This window comes from Podarcis vaucheri, assembly GCF_965113315.1.
Source record: "Podarcis vaucheri genome assembly, chromosome: 4".
In the NCBI taxonomy this organism is placed as follows: domain Eukaryota; kingdom Metazoa; phylum Chordata; class Lepidosauria; order Squamata; family Lacertidae; genus Podarcis; species Podarcis vaucheri.
The window spans coordinates 42768046-42788471 of NC_138762.1; the positions used below are offsets into that span (position 1 = coordinate 42768046).

Genomic DNA, 20426 nt, shown 5'->3' on the forward strand with positions numbered 1-20426 from the left:
TCATGCAATGAAAATCTATTAAAGCTGGCCCATACCATCTTTCTTATGCTGCTATTGCCCTTCCAGTCAAATGTGTTTGTTTTTGCCAACATATAGCTTTTAGCTTTTTCAGTTTCTTCAACACTGATTTTAACAAGACTTTTCAGGCAATTGTCATGATTTTGTTTTCAATATCTTCCTTTCCAGTCTGACTTTATGTCATCTTTTTCACCAGCTGCTGCATTTGCCTTTCCACTTACACAGAATCATTAGCAAATATTATACAGTCATCAGCAAAAAAAACCATGTTAGCTGTTCTCTGAAGAAAATTTTACACTCCCAGTTTGTTTTACTTAACAGTGATTCCAGAGCTGTGACAGCTTCAGATACACTGTGGATCACTGAGTGATTCCTGCAGCACAGCTGGCTATTCTTTGCAGATCAATATACATGTTGTTAATTTCAGTGTTGCTCAGAGCACCGAGGACATCTGTCCCCAACAGGATAAAAAACAAACCCCTGAGAAAATTCAGATTTTAGTATTCTATGTGATGTTGGGAAGTGATAATTCTGAAACTTTTAAGTATTCTGAGTACCACAAACATTATACTTTAATTAAAGTATCATCTTTTAAAAATACTCTACAATAAGTAAATTTAAGTATAAATTTCCCATTTTAATTTCAATAGTTGGGATGTATTTTTCTCTCACCCAGGAACAGGGGAAAAACTATTGTGCAAGTAGAAAGAATTCTGTTTGTAGCAATCCTGATAGCTGTATTACACTTTCAGACATACTACAGATCTTAAATAAGTGCATGGCTAAATATAACCTTTCCTGTTTAAGTCACTGATAATGTTACAATCACTTGAGCTTTTAACTGAGGTAAACAGTGTTACAGCAACAGACTAAGTCAAACATTTAAAATACTAAGTTCACAAAAGCAAGTTAATTTTGATGACAAAGGGAATTTAATATGCTATATGCTTTTACAGGTTTAATTGATCATAAAAGGTATCGCATTTTGCACGTTTCATATTGTGTAGAAAACATTAGCAGAAGCACAAGCTCACGCTCTCTACAGCAAACCAAGGACTTAGGCCTAGTTCTCACTGTGTCCAGACTGCACTGCAAATAGGTGGGGGCTCATAATCATAATCATAAAATTATACCCTGCCCATCTGGCTGGGTTTCCCCAGCCTCTCTGGGAGGCTCCCAACAGAATTAAAAGCACAACAGAACATCAAACATTTAAAACTTCCCTAAATAGGGCTGCCTTCAGATGTCTTCTAAAAGTCAGACAGATGTTTATTTCCTTGACATCTGATGGGAGGGTGTTCCACAGGGCAGACGCCACTACTGAGAAGGCCCTCTGCCTGGTTCCCTGTAACCTCACTTCTGGCAGGGAGGGACCCGCTAGAAGGCCCTCAGCACTGAACCTCAGGCTGAATGATGGGGGTGGAGACACTCCTTCTGGTATATTTACCTCTCTACACTACCAACACACTTACTTTGGTTGCACTATAGCCCTGTCAAGAATGTTGAGGAATGAATGCCAAACACATTATTTTTATCATGTATGTATGGCACGGCTAAAATAGCAGATTTAGTATAACACTGGCCTTTAGGCAGCAAAGCAACACACCATTTTTTATATATCAGGTACATGTCTAGATAAGTCACCCATATGATACGGTATTTCCCTCCTCACCATCAATCAATCATGAATACAAGCAGGAATGCCATCTGCATTGAATTTAAAAGTTATTTTAAAATTACCGTGTGTTAAAATAACTAAATATTTGCTAAAATTACTACACTGAACTTTTTCCAAACAAAAAATATTACTTGGTCATTGTCAAGATTGCTAGGTAAACTACTATACTGTACTTAAATTGTAGCAAATGACCTAAATGATACTTCATTCACTTTACAAACCTCTAAAATTAACATATCTGCAGATGTGAGACCAGCAAGGCTATATTCTAAAAGTATCTCTAGTCTTGTTCCCAAGCATGCTGAAGTTGTGGCATCCTACATGAAATGCAATGCTAAGCAAACAACTCTCACAAGACCTATAAACTTTTTCAAACTAATGCCACTGTATTAATAATGAACTTGATAGCACAACTAAAAGCTGCAGTGCTATGAACTAAAGATTATGCTATAAGAAGGTAGGCAATCTAAGATCGTTCTTAAACAATTATACTTCTAACTACTGTTGCTTATGGTAAATATTTTGCAATATGCCACATATTCTCTAAAATTTAGTTTACTCTTCTTCAGTCTATCTTACAGTCTCTTCATTCTCCCTGCTCCCACTAGTGTGTTACATTTTTTAAAAAAATATGTATTTCCTAATAAAGCTGTATTTTGAAATAAAATATTTTAATATTAAACAACTCTTGACTTTATTTTTTTAAAGCTTTTAGTTGTGATCCAATATTTAATTGCATTGGGTTGTAGACAATGTTATGCCAGCAGAAACCCACCAGCAGAATCCCCCAACCGTCTGGAGCTTGATGGGAGGGCACAGGATGGAAGAGAAGAAATGGAAGTCCCAATGTACACATGCAAGTCCCTTGCACCAGCAGAGCTACAGCATTAGATATAGCCCAAGTAATTAACACACAAGCAATTGCAATGTATAGATATTGCTATAGATTTGCTGTTTAATGCAAAAGTATCTCTCTGAAGAAACTTGGTGCAACCACCTTCATATCAGCCCATCAGGATTGCTAACAGGACAATGTGGCCAAATAATGAGAATGCTATTTTACATTTTTGGAACAGACTGTCAGAAACAGACTTCATACCACAGGTGGTGATGGTTTCTTTTTTAAAAAAAAATGCACTGCTTTTCACCACATCTCAGAGACTTACAGATAAAAAAAATGTACAATGCACAAAACTTGAAACATAAATAAAAACATCAGTGTAGAGCATTAGAACCATGTTTTAAGCTGTTGTCTGAAACTTAATAGGGACAGTGCCTGTCTGATTTCTAGTGGGAGGAAATTCCAGAGTTGAGTCCACTACACTGATGTTGCTTTAGGACTGTTGCTGCCTTTTTCCACACCTGCTTAATTTGTCTGTATGTCTGTAAACGGGTATGACAAAACTTTCTTCTGGTAATTTTATATGCTGCCCTTCAATATAAATATGCTCATACAACAAAGCCAGTACAAAATATTTAAATATTTAAAACAGCAAAAAGGTTGTAAACAACTCAATGGTAAAACACTAAAAGCAGCAACAATAAAAATCATAGTTAAAGAGTTGAAACCAAAAGAAAAGTAACTGAAAGCCCAGAAAACGTATTATTGTGGCAGCAAAAAAGGTATCAAAGGCGGCACCAGGCAAATCTTGCTGAGAAGAGAATTCCAAAGGCAGGACATCACAAGTGAAACAGCCTATTCTCCCCACTTGTCACTCCCTCACCTCAGAAGATGGGAACACAGCGAGGTGCAAATCCCACAATGATCTAGATGCACTGGCCTACTAGCTGTGTAGCAGGCATACCTCCAAATGCCCTTGTCCAAAGCTGTGTAACCAATAATCAGTAAAGATATCTAAGAAATTATGAGGTATGGTCCAACTGGCTGGTCCCTATCAGAAATCTGCAGCTGTATTTTGTACTAGCTCATTACTTAACAGTATTCAAAGGCAGTCCTAGACAAAACACATTGCTGCAGTGTAATCTGGATTATACCAAAATACTGATAACTTTCTACTGCACTTCTATCCACAATAGGCCTCAGCTGGTAGAAAGCACTCTGAACCACATGGGCATCAGTGACAAAGTTGGATCCTAGAGTATTCCCAAGGTGCTTTAATATGTCACTGCTCTTTCCTCCCACACAGATTGAGTTTAGAAAGCTGCTTCATACTTTCTCATTGCTCAGTGTGGCACTGAAAGTGTGGCAATTAAATAAAGCTATGAATACCCACACTACTACAAATGCAGGTTTATTAGAAAATAAGTACAATAGGAATAAAATAGGTAATTTCAGACTTGGATATTGGTTGCTGATTTAACTCAGGCTACAGGTGGCTATTTTAATTCAGAATCAGTTACTGTGAACACAATCTAAATATGCTTTTAAATTCCAAATATATAGCATCACATAGCCAAACATTACCTACAATTATTATTTTATATCCCAAACACATAACCTACAATTAGAAACAATTTATTTGACAAAGGCTGTGACAAACATATTTTTCAAAACTGTGTTTATTTCGGTTCCTTTATCCAATAGCAAATTTTGTTGCCTTCATCTACATGGTTGGGGACACCATAGGTGAATGAGTCCACTCGCCACTTTAAGAACAAAAGAGAGGACAAGAAGGCTTATAGATTTAGCTACTTTCTTTACAGATTCTCAAACACTTTAGGTGATTACTTCAGTAAAGAGTGGCCTATGAAACTTATATAATTCTACATGTCTCTAGGATTTGATGTTCTCTGGGGGAAAGGGCAATTCCTTCAAAATGTCAATATAAAGTACATTTTAACAGATTTCTCAGCCACAATGACTGAGGAATTTCAAAACTGTTACTGAATTAACTTGTAAATATGTGCTTCTCTTTAGGTATGTTTCAAGATATACAAGTATAGCATTTTAACATATTTTGACTCTAAATCTGCAACAAGGTAACATAAAATGACTGTATAAGCAACCATTTGATGCAAATCAGTAAGAGAATGGAGCTCAGCTGTACTATTTATTACTGTAATGAAAAACATGAAGGTGTAAATAAAATATAACAAAGAATACGTTGAAACTTTATGCCATACACATCTAAAAGTTATAGTGGATCAAAATACACAAAGGAGTTCTCTCATCTTAAGCACTCATTTCTAAATTAAACTAAACTTTCAAACAGTAAAAAAAGGTAACATGCCATGACCCTCTCCAAAAGATCACTTTTAAAAAAAAACCATGGTCATCACTCTGCTCCTGTGCCCTTGCTGTAAGAAAAGAAAGCAAGAGCAGTGATGTAAACAATATTTTTCAAGTGAGCTCTTTTTGGTGGTCTACGCAGTAAAATCTATGAAGACCCCTTTCTTCTAATTAAATAATAATTGAAATACATAGTCAATATTTCTGCAGTAATAAAATACTTCTTTGAGCATTAGCCTCCCCAATTCATTCCTACACTTAACACATGGTTATTAGTAACTTACACTTAGTTATAGCACTTAACTTATCATCATAAGATAACTGTAGCCAATTAGATCTGTGATTCTATACCTAATGACAATGATGTCAATCAGACCATAGATAAAGAACAGAGTGGGGAAAGCTACTTGATAACGCCTTTAAATAGTCTTAAATTTCACTTTGAAGCCAATTCCCAGAGGAAGGGAGGTAATAAAACATGTGGGGGAAAGATTGTGGCACAAGTCCAAATCTAGTTGTGCTCTGGTGCGTATCACTGATGAATGCCTCACTTCCATCCATATCAAACACAAGTTCAGCAGGAAGCAGATCAATGAAAGTCATGAGAGCAAATATCCCTTGTAGATTGGTGCATTTGCTTTTAAACTATCGAATATATGTCATCATATAAATTTTCATCTACTTTTATTCAGCAATATCTTAAAGAACAGATTGAAGATCTCCCGTATTGGGTAAAAAAGTAAGCTGTCCTTGAATCCAAAGAATATTTATGTTTGTATATCAAAAATCAAATTAAAATCAGAAAAATCCATTTTTTTGTAGCAATATTGTAATGCTTTCAGAAAACGCAGCGAAATTAGTATGTGTCTAATAGAAAAAGTGCAACATTTAACTAGCTATCACTGCCCAAGACAAACTTTACCCAGAATCCATAAATGATAGTTATTTATGTATGCAGATTTGTTAACACAAGCAAAAACAGCCAAACTTTTCTATGAATCAATATACTACAAGCAATCACGTGCTACATTCTTCTTTGCAGGGAGTTGTGGGGGGGGGGAATCTATGGGAGGTACAGTTTTATGACACTTAAAAATGCCTTCAACAGTTAAATACATCCACAACCTGTTTAGTTCATGGCAATGGCAAGCAGAGACACTAAGCCGTTCTGATTTCTCTTTGAGACTTCTTGCACGAGCTGGGGGTGCAAGTGTGTGAGAAAATTTATATATCATAGAATAAGTACTATCGCGTTGCAACTCAGCATCCAAAGATGAGGGGGAAGTTGCGGAAAGAGGGAGTGAAACGCCACTCCCCAAATTATTTCAGAAAAATCTCCGAGCGTAGTGCAAACGCGGGAGGGGGGGAGTTATCCGTGAAGAGAGACAAGCACACTAGAAATACTTCTGAACGTTTCGTGCCGTCGCAGTTCGGTTTTGCTTTTCCAAAAAGGACCCGACGCTCATTCCCACCCCCACCCCCTCACGAAACCGTCGTGGAAACTTGCTGTACATACAAGAGAAGGGAGAAGAAGGACGGAATGGGGTCAGCTATTGAGCCGACCACCATAGCTGAAGGGCCGCCTCTTCTCCCCACCCCGCCCCGAGCGATGACCCGAGGAGGGGGCTGGGGGTCAGCGAAGCAGCCCCACCACAGCGCGCAACAACCCCGCCCGCCCTTCCCCTCAGCCGGAGAAAGGGGGGGGCCAAGGGCGACCCACCACCACCTCAGTTTTCCCCCAGCGCCTCAGACCCCGCCCTCTCGCCCTTCTCCTTCCTCACCTAGGTATCGCCTCCTCAACAGGCCGGGCTCCTCCAGCCCCAAACTCCGCTGCCTCACATCCCACAGGAGGTGGGTACAGCAGCCCCGGGACATGGCACCGCGCGCTGACCAGGGGGATCCGACTCGCCGCCACCGCCGCCAGCGACATCAGTCGCTGCCACTTGCTGAGGCCGCCCCCTCCCCCGCCTTCACCATGGAGACCCGCGTGCGCGCTTTACGCGCGCGTAACCACCACCACCACCACCACCCCGCCGCTCAACAACAATATCACCCCTGTCGGGCGCCAGCAACGGCAGCCTAAGCCCCTCCCCTCGCTGCTCCTCTGCTCCTCCCACATCCAGGGATCCGCTCGCAAAGGATATCGCGAGAATTCACCCGGCCCCTCGTCCTACCGCCGCTCACGGTCACAAAAATGGCCATTGAGACGTTCGTGTCGCCGTTTAGCGGTCATCCCTCAGTACGGGTCTGGACACCGGGAGAAAGCCGCCTTATCGGCTTTTCTTACGCTTTCTGTACACGGGCTGCTCAAAGATGTCTAAGCAGGGGAGTTAAAAGGGCAACAACCACCACCCTTAACGAGCTTTTTCAAAACAAAACTCATCCTGGGTGAGGGCAAAGGAACATTGAAGGCGGACATGTTTGTTTTGGGAGCCAGGTCCCCGAAAGCTTTGCTTGAATCGTCATCAGTCATCGTCCGCCGCTCATACCGTCATAAAAAGAGGACGCCAATTGACCGCAAGAATGTCATCAACGTCGGGTGGCAAAGCCGGTAATGGCGTAGCTAGCCAATAACGCGAAAGCCAGCTGTTTAAGCCCCGCCTCTTGCTCCGTCCGTGGACAAATCAGAATCAGGAACAGCGGCTCGCCCCACCACCTGCTTCTGTTCGTGAGGAGGGGTTGTGGGTTTTTGTGTTTCCCCCCCTCCTCTGCTCAGACGGAGGAGAAGGAGGACGACGACAGGTCGAGCGGGGGCTTCGTTGCATCAGCCGCTGTCACCCGCACACAGAATGGCGGCCGCCGCCGCAGGGTTCCGTGCCTCTTACCACCGGTTCCTGGACCGAATCGAGCTCATGTTGCCGCCCCGGCTGCGTCCCTTGTACAACCACCCGGCAGGTATTTGAGGGGGGGAGGAGGAGATGGGGGAGGTCGTTTCCTTGCTCGCCAGCTGGGGATAACTCGTGAAATGGTGTATGTGAAAGTATGTGCGTGTGTTTGAGAGAGAGAGAGAACCCTTATTTGTAAAAACAAATAATATATGTCTGGAAACAAAACAAAGCCCCCCTCCCACCCTCCAGTGCCTCAGTTCCCCGCTTATAAACCTGGTAGTGAAAAATGTGTGCTTGTGTTGTATCTGGTCATTCTGCTCGCTCCAGACCAGGGACTGGAGTTCATCTCCCCATGGCCATCGGCCTTGGACCAGTTGCCATCTCTCATACTGGCCTACCTCACAGCATTATGGGGAGTAGGAAAAGGCCAGGGTGGGGACAGAATTCTTTGGCAAAAGAGTGGGGTAGAAATAAAATTTAAACGCCCCAGGTCAGAGTTGGTTAGTACTTGGAGACATGGCAAAGTAGATGGTTTAATCTCTGTCCTTGAGAACTCCTGCAAGGTGGGTAGCATTTCTTCCATGGTGATGGGCGGGCGGGCTTTGTGGAGGTCTGAGTTGCAGTTTTTTGGCCTTCTTAGTGCAGCCTGAGACTAGCCCTTCTATGCTTCTGCTTCCTGCAGGTTAATTGTTATTGTCGTTAACAAAGGCTGCATAGAAGTCAAAGTTCTGTTTGTCCTCTTTGACACAGATGCTTCTGGGAAAATAAACTTTCCTTTCACTAGGAATGGTGAGAGATTTATTATGGTGACCAGATGCAAAGAGAAATTGTCATGTAGGGGTAAGAGAAGCTGCACCTGCTGAAAGTCCTCTTTCTGTGCTGCTATTTAAAATTCAAGAGGCCTGTCCTTCATTGAAGCAGGTTAGCTTAGAGGATAAATTTGGGGCTTTCCTACATGGCATGGGTCAATCTTGCAACTGTCTGCTCTTTTAAAAGATTATTTTATTGTGAAGGGATGCTGCTTAGTCAGATTACACCAGCTCCTCAAAAACTTGCATGTTCAGAAAGGATTCCCTGCAGTTCTGTTGCTTAGGGCCCACTAAAATCCAGAGGTGGCCTTAATGGTTGCCTAACCGCAGAAATTATACAGTAGGTCCTAGAAAGGTAGCTGACTACTTTACTTCCACGCATGTTGAAAGAAAAGCAGTGAGTTATAGGAAGTAATCCCTCCCCCTCCCCACACACCATCCCTCATTTATCATATTGTTAGGAGATTCTCTTCTGTTCATTCAAAGGGCTTTTGAAATATAGGTTTTCAGTGGAAACTGCCATTAGGTTTTTCTTTCTCAAAACTTCCTAAAACATTGTATTCTTGGTGGCTGTCAGCAACCATACAACAACATAACTGGATAACAGAATAGTCTAAAAATTAGGAAACTGGTAGACTTGATTACAAATTCCTACTCTGTTGTTGACTTTTCCTCTAGACTGAATTTAACCATAATCACCCTTTGATTTACTTACTGGGGAAAGTACTGGTATTCTCTTATCATTACTTATAATCCATTTTTAAACATGCAGCTCTTTATCTTTCCTTTTTTTATCTGCAACTGGCTTTTTTGGCTTCACTATCTCTTCAGTGTGAATCCTTTAGAGGTCACTTGTAGATGGGCTTTATAAAAAGACAAAAATCAATTAACAAGATTATTTCTTCCTTTGCCACTCTTTAGTGCAAACCAGTTTGTGGTGTTTGGACAGAGGAATCACTTGTCATAAGATTTTCTGGTAGTTGCAAAAGCTAATCTTATCTATACTTCAGTAACTGCATTACTTAATTGTGGATGTAAATTCTCTGTGCAGATCATAACATGTTCCTGCATTATGCTACTTTATAGTCTCAGCTTTTATTGGGAAACTTAGATTCAGCAAAGTACTATGCCTGTTACACAAATGAAAAATGCCAAGGAGCATGAAAGGTGATCCAACTGATACCAAAGGCCTGATGGCAGAAACATTTATTTCTTGTGAAAGAAGTTTGCAGAAGGAATAAACCACTGTCTGTCAGGGAAGTGTGAATACAAATACTGAATTATAGTAATGCAAAACCTGTCATATTGTACTTTAAAATTGAAGTTGGGACTCTACTTCACATTTATGCAAATTTAAAATTAATTTTGCATGTCATGACTTTGGTATAGTCCCTGACTTTAGATTGAGGATTATCTGATTCAGCGTTTGCTCTGGATTCTGTAGGTAGCAAATTACAGTGTTGCTCTAATTTACTCAATAGTGCTGAAGATCACTGACATGATGTTTGTGAAATATACCTTATGAGCAGTTCATATATTTGCTGTATTATTAAGGCTCTGAGGTAAAGTCAAGCAATGAAAGGAATACACTAAATTGTAGTCAGGTGTTGCAGATGCCTTTCCTCACAATGTCATCTTCACTTTCTGGAAAAGGGGATTAATGGAATAATAGTTTTCTGTCCGCATGTAGGAAAAGGTTTATTCCAAAAAGCATTTCTTCAAGAGCTTCTGACAAATGTTGGCTCATTTTTAAAGGAAAGGTTTTGACTAAAGATGTGGCTTAGTTTCATACCTGTTGAATTGAGTGTCCAAGTTTGAACTTCTGTTGGCATTCAGGCATATTTTCCAAATCTGCGTCATGTCCATGGTGCAGGTCAGTTTGATGGCCTAATTTGATAAGTGACATTTTACCTAGAATACAAGCTGCTGAGGAAAATCCTGTCACATCTGGTTTGTGAAACACCCTAATTATCTATACTTGTTTCAGTACTTTTTCTGTCTTTCACAATAGTTTGTCAGTTTTGCTAAAGGACATGAAAAGTTCTGAAAAGTAGCCATCTCTGCTTTTCGTGACTGTTGCTATGCAATAGAAAGTTGGTGTTGGCAGCAGTACCACATGACTTGGAGCTTTCCATTTGTTCTTTGTGTAGCTCCTCTGAATAGAAAGCTCTTTAGAATTCCTCAAATGCATCAAGAATAACTGGGCTGCTGTCTTGCAAGAAATGTACAGATTGCAACAAATTTAAGTATATTTAGAAATAATGATTTCTTAAAAAAAACAACCTGAATAATCCCATCACTGAAAGTAGCATCTTCATTTACCTACATAACATCTTGACTTAATGTTTCTCCTAGTTCCATAGCTTAACTCTAGAACAACTTCTATAGAAGTTCTTCTTCAAATCAATACCAAAGTTTTGCAATGGTTTTGTAGTGAAATGCCCACATCTTGCTGCACCTTCACAAGTGAGTAACTGTTGACTTTTAAGTTCTGCTTCCCAGAAGGCAATCCTAGTGAGCTCTTTGGGGCATCTTCTAAGTGTGTTTTAAACTTAATAGACACTAAAAACAGAGTATTACCAACAATGTGAACTTGCCAGACAGTTGTCTTGTTGTTTAGTGGTTGTGCACCAGTCTCATACATTCATTGAAAAACAAAGGTGAAGAACAGTAACTCTAGTATGGACCCACAATGAGTAAGACAGTAACCTAATTTTGGAGGTGCTGCAAAATGTGAGGGTTTTGCTACAAAAAGGGTTGGAGTGAATCAAACAACGTTGGGTTTCCGGATGATACCTATGATCCCCAATTCATGTAGCAACTACTTGGTAATGCAGCGTTCACACTGCAAAATGACTGAAAAAAAATTGGCACGGGATTGGAGGGAATCCCAATTTTGGGGTTCACAATGAAGCTGCTATAGAGCTCACCACCTGTGAAAAGTTCACACTGTACGGCAAAGTACTGTTTAAGACCTTGTTTTAATCTCTGAAGAAGAATGGCTCCAGAGAATGGTGAAATTGGCCATCACTTCCATAGGAGCAACATTGTTTTCTGCATTTCTTTTAATTACACCTCGAAGTGTTTGTAACCTTCAGGTACTACAAAAAAGGTACAAAAGTAGTTTGAACAGGTTAGACAACAGAAGGTAGGAAGCAGAATATGCATTCAGCTTGGTGTCAGATTCCTCATGAAGTGCTTTGAATAGAGTTGTATAAGTATTATGATTGCACATAAGGAAAAATGGATCAACAGACAATTGCAAAACCTGTGTTGCAAGAGAAAAGCAACTTTGTGGATCTGTTGTAGTTTTTGCACTGTTAACAAGTACTGTACTAGAGACAGAATCCTTTGTTCCTGACCTACACATGATGGGGGCCCCAGATAATCATGGCAGAAAGTAGTGCCTGGTACCTCTGGACAAATGCAGCAGTGTTGGGGCAGGGGATAATACTTCTTCATGTGTGTGGGTGTCATCTGCATTTTCTTCCACCAGTTTGGTAAAACTGTCCTTTGTGTCATAACTCCCATTTCCTGTTTTCAGATATTTGATTGCACCTCAGCAGAAGAGCTTTTATCACTTCTCCCCTGTGCTGTAGTGTAAAACATAACTATTCTGTTGGTGAATGTGCATCAAGGCTACTTTCTGTTTTAATAATTCACACAATTCAGTGGTTTTGTGCAAATTGTCACACAGCAGAATCATGTAGCTAATGAAATATTTCTCTTTCAGGTCCTAAAACAGTGTTTTTCTGGGCCCCTATTATGAAATGGGTAAGTTGAGAAGAGGTTTGTACTATTGATAATTTTTTGTTGTGACTGGCCACTGCTGGTAATTATCACTATTGTACTGCATTTCATTTGCTTCTGACCTCACTGTTTTACACTTCTCCCCCACCCAATACATGTAGCTCAAGATAACACTTCATACATCTGAAAAGAGTGCACTGTAGTCTACAAAAGCCTATGTCATAATAAATTGGTCAGTATTTAAGGTGCCACAAGACTCCCCACCCTCAAAAAAATGTATTCCACTCTGTTTCCTCCCTGGAGCCCTTTGTGGGAGACGGGCAGGCTATACACGAATAAATTAAATTGTGGTGCATGTATTTTAACTGAACCTGACTAAAAATAATTATGTTGTTTGTGTATATAGACAGACAACTCTTTCTTCTTGCCTGAATTCTGCTGGTCCACGAGAAGCATTTGGATATGTTGGAAGAAAGATGTAGAAATAAGTCCCACCTTAATTGTGTTGAAATGCTATCTGACAGTTTAGCAGAAATTTCTACTAAACTAGGTACTAACACTGCATGTCTTCTCTCTGAACTATGATAGTGCTATTTTGTTGCACCTACACCTACAACCATGGCATTGGTGACTTTATATAGTCACTAGTTGGAAGCCACTAGTATCAGTAGGACATACATTTAATATAAATACACCAAGACTGCTTATTGGAATTGAGAAACACAACTTTCCAGTTCTTAAATACTGCATTTGGTTTTGATGCACAAAGCCCTTAAAATACATAGGCCTTGATCTTTCAAGGGCCATTTGCTTCCACGTGAACTTTCCTGTATAGTATGATCTTTCTTCTGCTCAGTGTCCTAACATTTTGAGGCATGGTGAGTGAGCATGAAGTGCAGGGTCTTTTCAGCTGTAGCACCTTTATTCTGCAACACTCTCTCCTTATTAATTCCCAAGTATTCACTGATGCTTTAAGTGACAAGAAATCTGTATTGTCTTGTCTAGGAAGTCCCAAAGCTTTTAGAAAATATTTCCTGCCCAATATGTTAATTACGGTAACTCAAACAACTCTTAGCTGGGTGTCAAGTTCCTCTGGGACCAGCCTTGTATAATTGCCATCTTTTTCCTGTGGAGACGAATCTCTTTGCACTTTTTCGGTTAAAACAGGCCAAGCTTCTTTGCTTCATCTGTACAAGTATGGAATGTCTGGGACAATGGGCAATGCTTCTTCATCAATCAGTTATAGTGTGTTTGAAGCCTAATAATACCAGATACACTCAGCAGTGGCAATCATATATTTTGACCTGTGTAGCACAGGAAAAAGGCAAAACCCTAATCGCTGAAGTAGCACATTGGAGGCTTTCTGAAAGTATCAAGAACTCTTGCTCTTTCAGTTGCAGTAGTACAAGCCACTATTTGTACCTCACCTACTTAATCCACTCAACAGGATTAAGGATCACAAGATTCAGCTGGCTGTCCAAACCAGCTAAAATTTATTATTTGTCTCCACCAACTTTTCCTCCCATGTAACATGTCCCCTAAACATGGGAGTTACTCTAGCTCTTAAATTATGAAGTGCATGAACTATAGTAACGGTTGTTGTTGGAATCCGTCTGTCTCAAGAGACACTGGAGTGTGCCTCCGGGGCTGAAGTCAAACCGCTGTGTTAGCAGCACCCAGCTGACCTCCCTAGAGCATAAGCCTGGGCAGTGTGTATGGGGGTCCTGGGCTGCCCAGACAACAAGACCTCCCTCTTGGCCTTGCTGATGTGGTCCAAAGGAAAGCAGAGCAATATGTCTGGCACCAGCTTGGCTGCAGGAATTGCCGGAAGGAGGTATACAAGATGCCATCCAACCGTCTTAGGGACTCCACTCTGAATTTGTGTAGGGTTTACTGCTTAACCTTTTCTTCTCGCAAAGATATCCCACAAAGCAGCAGAGGTATAGGATCTGAGTTTTCCTTCTCCTAGATGGGCTGCCTTCCCAGACTGACAAGCCCCATCTGCCCTCTCACTTCCTGCTCCAGTACATGCAAAATCTACCTTCTTGACCGTTGGACCCACTATTGGTCTCATTCGCTCAATCTACCAGAGCCTGGCTTTGCATGCAGGGGACGTTCCTAACACACTGAGGGTTTGAGACTCATTGGTTACCTTCACCTGGTTTAGCCAGCCATCTGAAGCCATTCCTAGGGTGTGGCTACTGTTGCATGCTGATAGCTTCTAGGAGCCACAAGTGAGAGTCGAGTGCAGGGTGGGGACCAAAGATGAACAAACTACCCCAGAATGAGCACAATGTCTTCCTCACCAGAGGTGTTACTGCTCCCCTAACACCCCATAACTCCCATTGACTAAGTTCTAATTAATGAAGACACACTGCTATAATACTGCACTAAAGCTGGCTGCTACTTCCTTTTATAGGGCTTGGTATGTGCTGGAATGGCTGATATGACCAGACCAGCAGATAAACTCAGCACATCACAATCTGCTGTGCTAACGGCCACAGGTATGTTTATTCTCACTTTGCTGTTAACTATTTTTTAATTAAATGTTAAAAAAATCATCAGCTGATAATAGAAGTTGTGGAGGAAAGAACCAGTTATTGCTTCCATGTAACACATTATGGATTGGGATGCCAGTTCCTAGTGCTGCCATCTTCCATTCTATAAGGGGGGGGGGGAGATAATTGGCTCATAAATAACTGAGAACACTCAACGTGAATGGCATAAGCATGAAGTTTTCTATCATGTTTAGATAACACTTTGCTCCAAATCTGAATATCTGATACTACAATCATTGTTGACCTTTGGTACTAATAAATCTACTTGATATTAAACCTTTGCTTTCTTTATGATCCAACAGGTCTTATCTGGTCGAGATATTCTCTAGTTATTATTCCTAAAAACTGGGGTCTCTTTACAGTTAACTTCTTTGTTGGCTGTGCTGGAGGTTCTCAACTATACCGTATATGGAGGTAGGTATGGCAAGTAGGTCAGAAGACTTTAAGTTGTAGCCTATTCTAGGATCTGTTCTTCAGACTGGCTGAGCTGCTTTCTTCACTTTAGGGCTTCTCAACCTTTTTCCTGGCATGACTCATTTGCTTTAACAGTACATGAAACATCCAATGTTCTGTCATGGGGAGTGATGACGGAGAAACTTCATTTGCTGCCATGCTACTCAAGGCATAGCAACCAAGTGGCTTGTTCCCACACCTTTCCCTGTGAGACTTCTCAGTCCCCAGTCTAAACCACTGTATTTATCAATATCCAGGCTTTATTTGGCTTGTGCAGTGGAAATCACTCTGCCTATCCTTGCCAGGCTCTTAAATCCTTCTGCACTATTCTTCTTCTTCCACCTGCTTCCTGCTCCATTTCAGCATCTGCAGTAACTATCCTATATGAAGTTGGGCGCTGGCAACCCTCTCCTCCCTTTAGGAATTGTGGCATATCCAAACCGTCAGATCCTTAGATCTGACTGCCTCAGTAAGATATAACATGATAGCCCTCTGACTCCCCTCCCAAGCCTCTACAGTTTGAGAAACTGTTTTGAAGCCATGCAACTGTTGCCCTGGCCCTCCTGCCAAACCATAGTTGTAGAAGCTTCTTAAGCATTATCCCTCACTGATCCAAACCACCAGTGGTTATATTTAATATCCTGGTAAAATAGATCACAATTGGGTATAGCAGTCCATTTGCATCAGGTGTTGTGCTAGTCTATATTCTGTCTTGAGTATTGGAACTGCAACAGTTGTAAAGGCAGAAGCCACCCTATAGCAAAGTGTTAGATATAAAGAATAAGCATCAGTTGTGGCTAGTTTAAATATGACCTAATCTAAAGCTTCCTAGTAGCATTTAGAATAAACCTACCTAAGTTTATTTTCCATTCTTAAGGGTTCAGCATTCTAGAAAGACTAGTTTGTGTACACAGCAAAAATGTTTGGCGAGGATGGGCAGCAATGCTTACTTGGCCTCCTGGCACCAGCATCACTGAAGATTACTGGGAGGGGAAGAGGAAAGGTGTAGCGGTGGGGAGGTTGGAACGGTGTGAATGCCAAATGCCTTCCTTATCCTTTCTCCCTTTCCCAAAAACCAGAGTGTTGCCAGTGCAGGGTGGCCAGGTAAGTGCCCCTGGCTGCTCCTGGCACACAGTGATTGTTACTCTAGCTTCTAGGTGACACTAAGACAGTTAAGGAGGAGCATTTTTTGCATCTTTACTTGATTGAGCGGAGTCCTTGGGTAGAGGAGACTTGGTCCATGCCAAATGAACAAACACCTTGAGTTGCACTGCAGGCACTTTTAAAAACCAGTGCAGATCAGCTGTAATATTCCCAAAGATTAGCTATATGCCTTCTCCCAACTTTTAACATAGAATAATTAAGCTACTTTTCAAATAGTGCTTAAAGGGGATTTACATCTTAAAAGGTGACTTTCAAATATTTGTGAAGTTGTAAAAGAGGCAGGGTTTCAAAAGCAGATATCCTACCTTGCAACAGTAAGTGCTCCCTCACTTTGTGTCTGGTTGTAAACAGAGCAAATGCTTCCTTGAAATATACCCCCCCCCCCAAAAAAAAAGTCAACAATGATCAGAAAACATGTAAGGGGAGGAGGGAAAAGCTGCTTCTGTCACTGCCTCCTCCTCTGCCACAGTCAATAGTAGCATATGATATCTTAACCTTGGCAAAGAGCAAGCCCTCCTTGGAAGCACATGCACCCAGATCGTGTCTGGGAAAGCTAAAATATGTACCCTAAACCTTGAATTGTAACCATAATTGGCTATTCTTTTTCTTTTTTAAAAAAAAATATTAATTTTTCAACAGTTTAAACACAACACTACAGAAAACAAAAAAAAATACAACAATACAATACAATACAAAAAACACTACAAAGCACTAACACAAACAACTAACAAAACAAAACAAAAACCATTTAAAACACAATCCAATTTCAATATCTTATCTTTCATTCACTTATTTCCACGACCTCCTCACACCTCCCTTTTTGTATTCCACTTCTATTAATTGTTTCAGCAATTCCTTTCCATCTTCCTCTGTTTTCTATCCTATAATTATCTTAACACATTCTAACCTTATTTTTCCCTTTAATACTCTATTAAACTATCTATACTTAATTCCTTATAACATTTCTACTAAAGCCATATAACTTCATTCCAACATTTTTCTAACATTCATTAATTTTACAGTATTTCTGTAAATAGTCTTTAAACCTTTTCCAGTCTTCTTCCACCGATTCTTCTCCCTGGTCTCGGATTCTGCCAGTCATTTCCGCCAGTTCCATATAGTCCATCAACTTCATCTGCCATTCTTCCTGGGTGGGTAAATCTTGTGTCTTCCAATACTTTGCAATCAATATTCTTGCTGCTGTTGTTGCATACCTAAAAAAAGTTCTATCCTTCTTTGGCACCAATTGGCCGACCATGCCCAGGAGAAAGGCCTCTGGTTTCTTCAAGAAGGTATATTTAAATATCTTTTTCATTTCATTATAAATCATCTCCCAGAATGTCTTAATCCTTGGGCATGTCCACCAAAGGTGAAAAAATGTACCTTCAGTCTCATTACATTTCCAACATTTATTGTCGGGCAAATGGTAAATTTTTGCAAGCTTGACTGGTGTCATGTACCACCTATAAATCATTTTCATTAAATTTTCTCTTAAGGCATTACATGCCGTGAATTTCATATCTGTGGTCCATAACTGTTCCCAGTCAGCTATCATTATGTTATGTCCAACATCTTGTGCCCATTTAATCATAGCTGATTTCACCGTTTCATCCTGAGTATTCCATTTCAACAGCAAGTTATACATTCTTGACAAATTCTTAATTTTTGGATCCAACAATTCTGTTTCCAATTTTGATTTTTCCACCTGGAAACCAACTTTTTTGTCCAAATTGTAAGCCTCCATTATTTGGTAATAATGGAGCCAATCTCGCACTTTGTTTTTCAATTTTTCAAAGCTCTGCAATTTTATTATGTCTCCATCTTGTTCCAAAATTTCCCAATATTTCGGCCATTTGGCCTCCATATTGAGTTTTTTCTGGGCCTTCGCTTCCATTGGTGACAGCCATCTTGGAGTTCTCTTTTCTAACAAATCCTTATATCTTATCCAAACATTAAACAGTGCTTTTCTTACAATATGGTTTTTAAACGCTTTATGTGCTTTTACCTTATCGTACCACAAATATGCATGCCAGCCAAATGCATTGTTAAAACCTTCTAAATCCAACACATCTGTGTTTTCAAGAAGCAGCCATTCTCTCAGCCAGCAAAAAGCAGCTGATTCATAATAAAGTTTAAGGTCTGGCAGGGCAAATCCACCTCTTTCTTTAGCATCGGTTAATATCTTAAATTTTATTTGAGGCTTCTTGCCCTGCCAAACAAATCTGGAAATATCTTTCTGCCACTTCTTGAAACAATCCATCTTATCCAAAATTTGCAATGTTTGAAACAAAAACAACATCCTTGGCAGCACGTTCATTTTTATCACAGCGATTCGGCCTAACAATGATAACTTCAAATTTGTCCATATTTCTAAATCATTTTTCACTTCAGTCCAACATTTTTCATAATTATCCTTACATAAATTCACATTTTTTGCAGTCATGTTATCCCCTAAGTATTTCACTTTCTTAACCAATGTTAGTCCTGTCTCCTCCTGAAATTTCTCTCTCTCATTCACAGTTAAGTTTTTCTCTAAAACCTTAGTTTTCATCTTGTTCAACTTAAAACCTGCTACCTGTCCGAATTCTTGAATCAGTTCCAATACCCTTTTAGTACTAGATTCTGGCTCCTGTAGAGTCAATACTAAGTCATCAGCAAATGCTTTCAGTTTGTACTGTTTAGCTCCCACTTGTATACCTTTAACTTCTTGGTCCTTTCTAATCATATTTAACAAAACCTTGAGGACCGATATAAAAAGCAATGGAGAAATTGGGCAACCTTGTCGTGTCCCTTTCTCAATCTTAAACTCTTCTGTCACTACATTGTTCACAATTAATTTTGCCTTTTGTTCAGAATAAATTGTACCTATACCATTTTCAAAACCTTGGCCTACCCCCATCCCCTGTAGATTCTTCTTCATAAAACTCCAAGAAATGTTGTCAATGGCTTTCTCTGCATCCACAAATATCAAAACTGCCTTAGTATTGATATTCACTTGTAGTTTTTCTAGAATATTAATTATATTCCTCGTATTGTCAGACAAATGTCTGCCTGGGAGAAAGCCCGCTTGGTCTTTATAAATTTCTTCTGCTAACACCTTTTTTAATCTTTTAGCCAAAATATCTGCGAAAATTTTGTAATCCACATTAAGCAACGATATGGGGCGGTAGTTCTTGAGCTGTGTCTTTTCAGTCTCTGTTTTTGGTATAAGTGTAATGTAGGCTTCCTTCCACGACTCTGGTGCCTTTCTCCCTTCCAATATTTCATTACAAACTTCCTTCAATGGTTGTATTAACCATTCTTTCAAAGATCTGTAATATCTTGAAGTCAAACCATCTGGTCCTGGAGATTTACCTAGTTGCATGTTCTGGATGGCCCCTTCCACCTCCTGATCTGATATTTTGTAGTTCAACATTAGCTGTTTTTCCTGAGAGATTTTGTGTAGTTCATTTATTTTCAAAAATATAATTGGCTATTCTTTTTCTGACAGGTATAACCAAGACCTAAAAGCCAAAGAACTGGAGAAGTAGAAATTCAAGCTCAGCTCCTCAGATCTCATCTGCAAAGCAACTTCCCAAGGGACCTAGATTTAATCTTGTTCATTTTGCCCTGTATGAATTTTTACTAAAGTTGGTAGAGCATGTTTTTTTCTATAAGTTTAGAAAGCAGTCTCTTTACATGGAAATAAAACCTTCTACTAAACAATAAAACCTTAAGCTGCGTAACTTTAGTAGGTTTTTCATGATCTTAAGGGCTGTGAGCAGTGGTTGTGGTTGCAGAATACCCCTTCCTCCAAAACTGCTCTTGAGGATAAGGGAACCAGCCCTTTCGGCAGCATTTGATGCAGTGTATGGAGTTGCAGCTGTTGGGGGTAGGTTTGGTGATAATTGGGCACACACATCTTTTTGGCAAGATGTGCATGAAGGTGCTACTGGACCAACTTGATACACATTTTTCATGCCACAGTTAAGTCATGAC

General features: G+C 40.2%; 2 protein-coding genes across 4 annotated transcripts in view; one reads left to right on the top strand and one right to left on the bottom strand.

Annotated features, from left to right (window-relative positions):
* The window catches only part of DCAF6 (DDB1 and CUL4 associated factor 6), a 47919-nt gene extending 40996 nt beyond the window's left edge, over positions 1-6923 (bottom strand). For 2 of the 3 annotated variants that reach the window (XM_082221251.1, XM_082221249.1), the window contains exon 1: positions 6668-6922. In XM_082221251.1, coding sequence (XP_082077377.1) covers positions 6668-6761 — 94 coding nt within the window. In that variant the 5' untranslated portion in view covers positions 6762-6922. Of the gene's footprint in view, positions 1-6667 lie in introns of all 3 variants that reach the window. The other variant, XM_082221250.1, reaches the window with a different exon arrangement.
* A 525-nt stretch (positions 6924-7448) lies between these two features.
* On the top strand, positions 7449-20173 carry MPC2 (mitochondrial pyruvate carrier 2). Its single transcript, XM_082221263.1, has 5 exons — positions 7449-7781; positions 12257-12297; positions 14693-14777; positions 15134-15245; positions 19939-20173. The coding sequence occupies exons 1-5, from the start codon at positions 7676-7678 to the stop codon at positions 19976-19978; spliced, it is 384 nt and encodes a 127-aa protein (XP_082077389.1). The 5' UTR covers positions 7449-7675; the 3' UTR covers positions 19979-20173.
* The last annotated feature ends 253 nt before the right edge of the window (positions 20174-20426 follow it).